We start from the raw sequence: 12,039 nt of genomic DNA, 5'->3' as shown, positions 1-12,039 counted from the left end.
CATCAGAGAACCGCCCTTACCCTGCTCTTCCCATCAATCTTTAGCAAAACTCCCCAATTCTCCTGAGGCCACGCCCAGCTTTTTTTCCTTCTCCCAACCCAAGCCTGCCTTCCCTGATTTGGTCCTCTCTACATATTCCTTAATTAGTACTGCCATCTGCTCCATGCTATGGACCTTTTCTTGATGTCAGGAGGAAGGCCATCCTGGGGCAGTCATATCCCACCAAGTCAGGCCGGCCACTGAGAAGGGAGGTCGGGCAGTAAAGGAAGAGGGACTTTCAGGCAAGGGGGAAAAGGACAGACACAGCTGGGTGCAGGCAGAAGGATCTTTCTGGTGTTCCCCTCATCGTGCCAGAGGCCACCGGCTCCTTTCCCCTCCTTTCTTCTCAGATTGGCAAGAGGGGCTGAAGCACAGACTCACTTGCGTTTGTCTGTTCCCTAAGCAGTAAAAAGGGTGCACCTTTCAAATCAGTATCAGATGTGCCCCTTAATGGCCGGCAAAATGACTTCTAGTTATTTCACAGCCAAATATGGCTGGTTAAGGGGCAGGCCAAATTATCCACCGCAGGGGGCCGGGGAGGGGTTGGTGTGCGTGTGTCTGTGTGTGTGTGTGTGTGTGTGTGTGTGTGTGTGTGTGTGTGTGTGTGTGTGTGTGTGTGTGTGATCTATAGGGACAGATACACCCAGAATTAAAACAGTGGAGGGCGGAGACCTTCAGGATCCTTTGACACTCCCAGGTGGAAACCAGGTCGGACATACATCCTGCATGGACCTTTCCTGCCCAGCCAGGATATCCTGTGTTTGTCAAAAGGACTGCACAGGGAGGCCCTGGCCATTGTCCTTCCCGAAATCTGCTAGTCAGCCCCTCCCCAGGCTGCAGCAGCCGCCCCGGGGCAGAGGAAGAGTAACTCTGGAAACGGTGTTATCAGCATCCTCCATGGACTTCCTCACCTCCTCCCCATCCTCGTTAGCCCCAAGCCCCTTAACATCCTCAAACAGAAACCTGGGAAGCTGGGATGGGGTCAGCGCCCTGAAGCCAGCCCTCTCTCTTTTGCCAAGACCTGCCTCTGCACAGCCCTAAGTGGGCAGCCGAGGGCTGCAGCTGGAGTCCCGAGCCCATGATGGAGCCGCGGCTGGGGCCTGAGGCTGCAGCCCTCCACCCGGGCTGGCCAGCCCTGCTGCTGTGGGTCTCAGGCCTGAGCTACTCTGTCTCCTCGCCGGCTTCTCCCTCTCCTTCTCTGGTGCCCCGAGTCAGAACCAGCTACAATTTTGGAAGGACTTTCCTCGGTCTTGATAAATGTAATGCCTGCATCGGGACATCTATTTGCAAGAAGTTCTTTAAAGAAGAAATAAGGTCAGAATCTCAATCAGATAACTCTGAGGGGCAACATTCTGTTCCCTTCATGTCATGATGTCCAGGAGCTTCTTGAAATCAAGTCAGGATGTAATTTATGAATTTATGGGTGGGAGCTGAAGCAAAGCCATTTAATCATAGGGGGAATGAGTTAAAGTTGGGATGGGAAGGGGGTAAGGTGTGAAGCCAAATTCTAGCTCTAAATGCTAAGTCCAAAGTTTCCTTTGGAAGTGGGAGCTTAAAGTTTTAAAGTTTTCTAGGAATGGAGTAGCCTGGGACTATTGAGTTTACCAAGTTCATTTCTCATAGTGGGAAGGAAATAAAATTTATAGAAAGCTTACTATGTGACAGACAATTTAAAGCTGTTTTTATTTTCTCCTCACAACAATCCTGGGAGTTAGTGTTTTGCACTCATGATTCAGATAGTGAACTGAGACCTAGCAAGGTTCAGTGACTTGCCCAAGGTCACCGCCTAATAAGTGGCAGATCTGGAATTCAAACCGAGGCAGTTTGCTCCAAAGTTTCTGAACAAGTTTTCTGCTGTGAGATGTTGCCTTGGTCAGAGGAAAACCTAAGTTTAGTAAATCTCAATGCACCTGGCTCTCACCAAAGAATAGTACCACACTCTGGAATTCAGGCCTGTCAACACACGGTCAATGTGTTGGCCTTTACTTGGCCTTTACTATGGCCAAGACCCAGCAGGTGCTGTAATGGCATTGCTATAACTCTGGTCATTGCCCTCCGGGGTATCAGGACAGGGGAACGGTGTTACAAATAACAATAATAAGGCCTGATCCGATGCAGGCCAGAAGTGAAGTGTAAAGGACCTTGGGGAGCTCCAGGGAGAGGATATTAATTCCAAATGGGGACTGGAGAAAGCCTTCTCCAGGGGAAGGTGTTCTGAGCAAGACCTTGAAATTTAGCGGGAGGAGAGGGGCTTAAGTTAGAAGGATCAGCTTGAGCAAAGGCCCAGAGGTGTGGGAAGAGGTGAGAAGTCTTAGTGGCTGGAGCATGTGGCACGTGTGGAGGCATGGCAGCAGGAGGAGGTTGGAAGGGTCAGATGGGGCCAGGGGCCTTGAATGCCATACCAAGGAATTGGGACTTAACCTGTGAGCCAGTGGTCTCCACCCTTTTCAATAGAACATTTGTAATAGGCCTCTTCTCTTGTGCCTTCCCCCAAGGTCCTGCCTCTGGCTTGTAAGATTTGAAGACCAAGCAGAAGGCATTCATTTACAATAATTTTATTTCCAATCTGTATTAACCAAAGATGTATTTGAGTATTCAACCAAGTTACTAAAGAGAAATAACAAATAGAAAATACCAACAAAAATGTTGAACTTCTTTTGTGAGATGGTAGATATTATAGGGAGTGGATGTGAACTTTTCCTATTAGACCATTTTTTTAAAATTTTTATTGGAGTATAGTTGATGTACAATGTTGTGTTAGTTTCAGGTGTACAGCAAAGTGAATCAGTTATACATATACATATATCCACTCTTTTTTAGATTCTTTTCCCATATAGGCCATTACAGAGCATTGAGTTCCCTGTGCTATACAGTAGGTCCTTATTAGTTATCTGTTTTATATATAGTAGTGTGTACATGTCCTATTAGACCATTTTTTAAGGCATTTTGAATGTTAAAAAGTTGAAAGACCTCCAATTGGGGAAGCTCTACTGCAGGCAATGGTGAGGATGTTGAGTAGGGTGGGGACAAGATGAGGCCTGTATTTTGGAAAGATCTTCTGGAAAGCAGTGTGCAGAACGGCCTGGTGATGCTGGCAGGGGCTGCCAGACCAGTTCTCCTAGTCCAAGAGAAAGATCATTGGGAACAAAGCAGGGCAGGAAGGATGCAAGTCAGTTCAGCTAGAGAATCATTTTGTTGATCAACTCGATGTGACAGGAAATGAAGATGTTGGAAATGAACTCAAGATTTCCCACCTAAGAAATGGGATGGAGAGGACCAAAAACACAGGGGGAGTGGGACTGATTCCTTGGAGAAAGAAGGCAGTGAGAATATGGGCATATTTTAAGATAGGAGCGAGGGAAATTAAGGGATTCAACTGAGGAAGAGCTCCAGATTCATATCCTCCTCCAGATAAGTAAACAGGAGTGTATGAATATTACAGTCGACTCTTCAAGTGGAAAGAAATGAGGTTTTTCTCATCAGTCAGGTAATGACCAAATTCAGGAAGCATTTCCCCAAATAGGTTTGTGTTCCAGTTGAGTTCAGGATATTACTTCAGCTCCCTCAGAATTCATTTTCCACGTGCGCCCGCCTGAAAGGGAAGTGTGCAGATCCAAGCAGGAAAACACCAGGCGGGGCAGGTTGAGGTTTGGAATGCTTCACGTTGAGAAATCACATCCTCAGCACAAGGAAGCAGCGAGAGGTAGTGAGTGGCTCTGGGAACGTGGACTTGTTTATAGTCCTTTTCTCTACATTGTAAATAGTATTTTCCTTATTTTAAAAGTGATGTCTCTTTATTTTAGAATTTTCAGGAAATATTGATTAAAGAAAGCACAAAATAAAAATCACAGACAATTCCTCACCAAGAGATCAGCGTTTAGTTAACATTTTGGTATATGATCCTTACCACCTTTTTTCTAAGTATGGATTAAAATTTTTTCAACAAAAATGTGATCATACTATGCATACTCTTTTGGAAACTTTTACTTAATCATGTATCGGAACACCTTTCCACATTAACTATTCTTCTCCACAATTTTATTTTTAGTGGTTTCGTGGTATTCGATTGCATCAATCAACCATAATTTATTTAACTAATCAACTATTGTGGGATAACTAGGGTTTTTTTTTCACTTTTCATTATTATAAACAGTGCTATGTTGAACATCCCTGTGGCTAGATTTTTATGCACATCAATGATTAATTCCTGTAACAAATTCCTAAAGGTGAAATTTCTGGGTCAAAAAATACAGTGAATTTTTAGGATTTTGAGATATATATATATATATATCTCCAAATGGAGACATCTACCTGTAGAGTTTACTTTTTGCACACTCAGAAATGTTTACTATTACTATTATTTTTATTATGGATTTCTTCTCAGTTGAGCCCTTTTTGCAGGCTTCTTGCCCATTTGTATTTCTTCTTTGCTAAATTGTCTACAAGTTCACATCCTTTGCCTCTCTTTCCAATGGTGTGTTTGCTCATCTTGTTTTTGTTCATCTCCAAACATTTCTCCACTTTTAAAACTGATCGTAATGCTACCTTAGGAGAAAGCCCATCCAAAACTTTCAGATATTAGGCTGAAATGCTATAGCCAGGCAAGCATTAGTACTCCAGTCCTGGTCCTCATTAAGGATTGGACAATGCTTGTTGTTCAACAACAAACAGAGGGTGAGCTCCCCGGGCTGGCTGGGTAGGCTGAAGACACATGGTTGGTGGAAGGATGTCACCTTTCCTTCTTTCCCTATCTTTTCTTTGGCAAGAATGGTAATGATGAATCTGATGCTTCCCATACACAACCAATGATCTTTGACCATTAGAATGTTTTCAGTACCAGTTTTCCATGCATTATATGTTGACTTTCAAATCATGAATGAAAAAGTTAAGGGAAGCTAGAAAAATGAGTCAACCTGATTTACATATTCTTCCTACTGAATATATCCCTATATATAAAATCCGAAGTGACCACCCCAACTGGCAAGTTCTACCAGGATCTGATTGATCAGTATTTGCATATGTGCAAGTAACAGGTAAGGTGAAAGTGTGGGGTATGGGGTACTTAATGGCAGTATTTCTGATCAGAATCACTCCTAAGGATTCCTCGGCTCTTACGAGGATGGACGTCTTACCTTGCCTTCCTTACTGTACCCACATGGCCTTACATCCTCACCCCCCATTCCCAAAGTCTTAAAGAATGTTTAAATACTTCTGAGTGGTGGAGGACTCACAGCAAAATAAGTAAATCATTAAGTTTTATTTTGCCTTCCCTTCTCCCTTGCCCTTGTCTTTCTCCTTCACCTCAGAAGGTGATAGTAATTACTGCTTTAACTCACTTCCTCAAATGAATTCAGAGGTCTTGGGAGCTTCAGGGCCCCAGAGCTTAGGGCAAAAATATCCATCTACACATTCAATCATCCATACACACATCCATCCATCCATCCATTCACCCATTCATCCACCCAACCTTCACTCTGTGCATCCCATTCATCCAGCCCTCCATGTATTCCTCTACTCATTTAACCATCTGTTCATTCAAATACCCACCCAACCATCCATCCATCCATCCAACTAAAATTATTGGGTACTAACTTGGAACCAAGCACTCTGCTAGGCACTTAGTTACAAAGTTGAAGGAGGCCCAGTCCTGGCCCTGAAGGAAGACAGAGACATGAACCAATGATTAAAGCAGAGTGTGAGGACTATACAAAATGTCCTACACAGGATGTCATGGGAGCATGTGGGAGGGAACCCGTCTCAGACTGGGGGGGATGAGGGAGTGAGAATCAGAAGAGATGATACCTGTCTGGGTTTTAATGGGTTGGGTAGGGATTATCCAGGGAAGAAAGAGAAACTGTCTCAGATAAAGGGATCAGCATATAACAAGGTGAGTGGAGGCCCAGAGGCCCAAAACAGTACGGCTTAGCCAAGGATGGTCAGTGGTTTGGTGAGACCAAAGCAAGCTTGTAAGGAGAGCAGCAGGAGATGGGCTTAGGAAGAGCACTGTGAACTGCTCTAAGTATGAACTGTATCCTGAGAGCTTTGGAAAGATGCTGGATGTTTTAAGTGTCCTGTGCAGAGCTGAGGGATGGAGAAGAGGGAAGAGAGGCACGAAATATTTAGGAAGGCGTGGCTACAAACTTAGTGTTTGACTGTATGCAAGCACAAGAAGTATACATTCTCGTTCCAATGTTGTCACTCTCCCCTACACCCCCAGCCTGCTCTCCATGTTGAGGGGTTTGCAGGGATGGGACCACATGACATTTATTCTTCCTTCCAGCTCTGGGAAACTATGATCTTGCTTGTCCATCTTTCAACCCAGTGAGGAACTCGGCCAGGCTCGCTACAAACATGCCCATGATGTCAGTTCAGAAGGAAGATTAGAACTCTGCCTCTATTTTGTTGTTTTCCAAATTCTAGGATATTAACATTTTAGTCAATAAACAGCAGGGCCCATTTTCTCACTGACATTCTTCAGTTCAATAAAGTAGGTAATCAAAGTGGTAAGAATATTCATTTTTTTCCCATTCAGCATCCTAAAGTTATTACCATTTGGAAAGGGGGAGAAGTGTGGCCTGTAAACCTGTTTATTTGTCCTCAATTGGTCCTCATGGGACACCTCAAGCCATGGCTGGACATGCACCGGGATCCATGACAGTCACCTGCCAAGTCAGTGCTGCCCTCTCGGTAGAGCTTCCTCGGAAGGTGGGGACAGAAAAAGAGGACAATGAGGTTACCCCACAGGGTAGGGCATCCCTCCCCGTGCCATCCCCACAAACCGGGAGACAAAGCCCCCTGAGATCTGTCCTCCCCTGCCACTAATTTTCTATGATTCTTCAGATAAGTCATCTTCAATTTTCTCATCCTCAAAATATAATTGACAAAGTGAGAGAGTGGCATGGACATATATACACTACCAAATGTAAAATAGATAGCTAGTGGGAAGCAACTGCATAGCACAGGGAGATCAGCTCGGTGCTTTGTGACCACCTAGAGGGGTGGGATAGGGAGGGTGGGAGGGAGGGAGACACAAGAGGGAGGAGATATGGGGATATATGTATATGTATAGCTGATTCACTTTGTTATAAAGCACAAACTAACACACCATTGTAAAGCAATTATACTCCAATGAAGAAGTTAAAAAATATAGATAACCAACAAGGACCTACTGTATAGCGCAGGGAACTAATAACCTATAAGGAAAAAGAAGAATCTGGAAAAGAATTTTAAAAAAAAAAAAAAAATATATATATATATATATAATGGAAGGGGGACAGGGACAAAATCATCTTTAAGGACCCTGCTAGCTATAACTCCTAATAATGTTACCCATCTGTTACCAAGCGCAAATTCATAAAATAGGTGATAGAAGACTAAGTAGCAGCAAAGTGGTTTAGAGTACAAGCTCTGGAGCCATGAAGGCTACTTCCTCCAGTTCCTGGCTGTGTGACTTGGAGCAAATCACTGAACTTCTCTGTGCCTCAGTTTCCTCATCTGCATGGTAATAGCAGTGCTGACCTCATAGGTTTGTTGAAAGGTTTAACTGACTTAATGCACATAAAGTGTTCAACAAAGTGACCGCTAAAGTGATTCATAAATGTGTATCGCTGTCATTGTTATCTAAGAGAGCCACCTCGTTGTAAATCCTTAGTCACAGGCCCTTGGGGAGGAGTGGTTTGAACCCGCATGGATAAGAGTAGCTACAGGAAACAGGCCTGCCTCGGGGGCCTAGGCCCTTCCTTATTCTCCCAGTGGGGAGGATCATTTCCCATGGTTGTCCTAAAAATTCCAATAGAGTTGATTCCTTGCACGTTTTCGGTGTCTGGTCTTTTTAAACAGATCTGTGGCGATGTCCTTGAATGGAATTCTTTGTGCCTACTTCCACTGCAGTTTGAATGGTCCTGCATTGCAGAAGGCACTTACTGACAGTTCCTTAGAGCACCTTCTTTGAAAAGCTTTCGGTCTAAGAGTCTTAGTTACCCTAAGAGGGTAACTGTATCATATAGGTGAGAAAACAATACAACGTAGGGTTTGGAGCTAGTTCCTCCAAAACTCATTATCATGAGGTTGCCCAGTAATGTGCAATAATAAGAATTTAAAGATTCTTATTGAAATTAAATTAAAAACAACAAGGTCCTAGTGTATAGCACAGGGAATGATATTCAATATCCTGTGATAAACCATAATGGAAAAGAATATGAAAAAGAATGTATATATACGTATAACCGAATCACTTTGCTGTACAGTAGAAATTAACACAACATTGTAAATCAACTATACTACAATAAAATAATTTTTTAAAAAAAGAAATTCAATATATAACATATAAGCCTAATTTTCATTTGCAGTACAACCCTCAATTATTAATAATAATGAAGAGACACATTTTCTTAGTAATTTTTCATACATTAGTCAGAAGGAGATTGAACATTCTTCCCTGATGGAACTGTCGGCACACAGCTGGAGGAATGACTGGAGAAAAGGGTCAAGGTGGTGCCTAGAAAATCAGCAGATGGTAATAGGCCAGTGCCTCTCCCCTGGGGAGGATTCCATTGTGTGGAATCACACACCTCCTGGATCCCACATAGCTTTGAATTTGGTGACCCTTTAGCAGCCACTGTTCCCTGACACTCGGTTGGTACTCATCTGTGGACTGAAAGCAAAATTGATGGGGCTTTTGGGGGTTGGATATGAAGAGACAGTGCCCTCCCCAGTGCAGGACCAGAAGCCTCTTCAAGAACTGTGGTTTCAAGACCCAGCCGTTGTTCACAGAGTGGGCCGCTGCTAGAACCAGTGTAGCGAAGGAGAAAGATCATGGGTTTTTCTGACAGACAGCCCTGAGTTTGCATCCCTGCTTAGCAACATATTATCTGACCTTGCAAGGCACTTAAGCTCCGCAAGCCTCAGTTTCCACATCTGTAAAGTGGGGATGGGGTATTAGGAGAATCAAAGGTACCAGCATGTGTAAAGCTGCTGCCTTCACGTGGAGTAGAAGTTCAGAAAGCCATGGCTAGTCCTTCTGTGCCATTTGGATGAAGAAGATAAAAGTTTGGTTTTGGTATGCAGATCCCTCACCTTTTCTGACATCACATATACACTTCCCTAAGCTTGAGGAAACACAAATAGTCCTCTCACAGGAAGAGCTTGGAGCTTCCCAGTCTAAGGAGAAGAAATGGATCAGAACAGATGCTCTCCCCCATCTCCCTGTCCCCGGGCTCTGCTGGCCCTGGCAGTGTGGCTGGTCCCTGCTTAGTCCCTGCTCCCTCTCTCCAGCTCCCAGGCTGATCCCCAAAGGGCTATTCTTCCAGGTTTGACAACTGGCTGGCCTCACACCTTGGACTGTCTCCCGACGACTTGCCTTCTTACCCTGTAAATTACTCGGATGATTTCAAAACCTGGCGCCCCGTGGAGATCTCAAGGCTGGTCAGCAAACACCAAAACGAGATCTCGGACAGGAGAATCTGTGCCTCCGCAGCTGCCCCAAAGACCTGCAGCATTGAGCGCGTCCTGCGGAAAACAGGGAGGTTCCAGAAATGGCTGCAGGCCAAGCGCCTCACACCGGACCTGGTGCAGGTGAGAGTACTGGCCGTGGGCGTGGGGAGAGGGGGCAGAATCCATTCCCAGCTCACATCTCAGTCTGGGCAAAAGGAATTGTAGTCTGTCTAAAGTGGGACAAAACAATGTCATGAAACAGCATGGCTTGTGACAAGACAGGAACTAAACAGGTTTAGTTATAGGGACCCTTCCCATTGTCATTCTCCATTCTCTCTGATATGACCCCCAGCGACTCTTTGGGAAACAGTTCCTAGCTCCCACCTCTGGTCTGAAGGACGGATGACCCTCACCAGCCTTCCCCCCCTCACCACAATGTTTGCCAACCCCTAAACAGTGACCGTTCTTAGAAGCTCCCATACATACGCATCCCGTTTCATGATCCAGAGACCCCACTTTGAAAATCGGCTTCCTCTTTGATCTCCCACCATAAAGAAGAACCAAACCTGAGTCACTGCAAAAGCAGACTCTGATAACACAGCTCCCTCCTCCCATCTGAGAGCTCCCACCCACTCCCACGGGTAGGCTGCCTTCAGAACTTCAGCACGTTGCCAGTGCCATCTTATCCTGCATTGGTCCCCTCCTGCACTATCGCCACTGGTATCGTGTTTTTCATCCGAACCAGCACAGTCATGTAACTCCACACACATCCAGCTGGCCCCCTGGGGCAGAAGATGCCGCCTCAAAGGATTGAGGAGCCGCTCACCTTCAGCAAAGATGGGAGAGGAGAGGCTCACCTCAATCTCCCTGTCATGATGAGGCTGGAGGCTTTGGCATCCCTCAGGGGCACGCCAAGTCTGTTTCTTGAATTCCCCAGGCCACTAGCCCCTTCATAGGGGCACATAAGGCTGCCTGGGTAACTTCTGACCCTAACAAACAGACCTTCCCCTTGGTCTCTTCGAGATGAGCAACCCAGAACGAAGCAGTCACTGGTCCCTGCATATCTCGACCACGTGGCAAGACCATGTGGCTTTACTCTAAAGTCGTGTGGAAACTGCTTTGAAATCAAGAGGAATCGAGCTGCTGGTGACATGGCCATCATCTGATACTGAGCTTTCCAATGTGGTCCTTTTGTACTCTGCACTTTATGAATCTCACTGGCATGGAGTGGGGAGAAAATAAGCCAGAGGAAGTCAAACTATTGCCAGGTTGGGGAGGTGGTGGCAAGACCCAACCTAAGGGTCTTGGAGTTGGTGTGGGAAACTGGAAGTGGAGGCTCAGGTGGAAAGAAGCTTATGGGAGCTGCTCAACACTGGGCAGAACCAGAAGACAGAGGATAGATATCAAAGCCCACACCATGGTACACACCCCAGGTGTAATGCCCCTGTGCCTCTCTTTCTGTGCCTGCAGACAGAGCCTCCATGCACTGGCCTGGGTACCCACCATCTGCCATTCTCAGGCTGACCACAACTAATACTGAGGCATGGGAAGGACCAATATGAGACCTCCTCTGCTTTGCCTCAAATATGTGCTCAGGAACAAATAGAAGGCCCCAGGAAGAGCAAAACAAGATACGCAAGGGTTTGTTTCAGAACCCCGTGAAAATCCCATCACTTCTTCCTGCCCCCATTGCTGTCTGGTCCCACGCTGACAGGCACAGTTCCCCCAAGGCACCGGCCCCAGACTACCTCCACCTGGGACCTAGCAAATGTACCAAAGGACAGAACATCCTGGTGCACAAGATACACTTGAGATTCACAGAAAGTGGCTAAACTGGCCTTGGGCTTTGAACTAAGGAAGACTCCTTCTTTCCCTCATTTTCTAGACACTTCCATAATACAGTGGGGATTATCCCAGGAGGCCTAGGAAGTCCAAAGCAACCTGCCCAGTACATCTAATGCCACCTACCTTGATGAGTATAGACGTTGTGGTAGGTGCAAAAGATCCCTGGGGTCTGGAAACTGTGGTTGAGTCCTAACTCTGCCACTAACAGCTGTGGCAGAACACGAAGGAGCTCAGAGACCCAGGAAGAGCAGAGAGCTTCTAGTTCCTGTTCATCCATGCGACAAAGATGAATCAGACACAAGCTCTGCCCCCCAGGATCATGTGGCCCAATGGTGAGGACAGACAAGAACACAAACCACCACAAAGTGTTGTAGTGGATGTTATGACAACAGCCTGTATGGGGACAAAGGACAGACTATTGACTTGGATCCTTCACTCACTGACCAGTTGACCTTGCATTTAAGTCTAGGACTTCCCCACTCTGCTCTGACATTCCTCCTCCAAACCTGTGCTGCGGGGAGGTGTCTGGATGATCTCAAAGGCCCTCCCAGTTCTGATATTCTTTGATTTCACATGACTCTACTTCACTTAGATAAGAAATCCTAATTGAATGCCTACTATCACCAGACACTGTGCTGGGCGCCTTGATTCCCTGTTTCTCAAAAGGCAGCAAATAGGGCCTGCTTTACCGGATTCATTCATCCCAGTGAGCTTATAGATATG

At 45.6% G+C, this 12,039-nt stretch overlaps 1 protein-coding gene across 1 annotated transcript in view; it reads left to right on the top strand.

The window, feature by feature from the left end:
- The first annotated feature begins 1,117 nt into the window (after nucleotides 1-1,117).
- Nucleotides 1,118-12,039, top strand: part of DIPK2B (divergent protein kinase domain 2B) — a 45,051-nt gene continuing 34,129 nt past the window's right edge. The window contains exons 1-2 of the mRNA XM_068534055.1: nucleotides 1,118-1,353; nucleotides 9,348-9,612. Of these exons, the coding sequence (XP_068390156.1) occupies nucleotides 1,118-1,353; nucleotides 9,348-9,612 (501 nt within the window). The remainder of the gene's footprint in view (nucleotides 1,354-9,347; nucleotides 9,613-12,039) is intronic.

Source organism: Eschrichtius robustus, chromosome X (genome assembly GCF_028021215.1).
Source record: "Eschrichtius robustus isolate mEscRob2 chromosome X, mEscRob2.pri, whole genome shotgun sequence".
Classification (NCBI taxonomy): domain Eukaryota; kingdom Metazoa; phylum Chordata; class Mammalia; order Artiodactyla; family Eschrichtiidae; genus Eschrichtius; species Eschrichtius robustus.
Note: the sequence above shows the minus strand (reverse complement) of the source record. Positions and strands in the feature narration are given on the sequence as shown.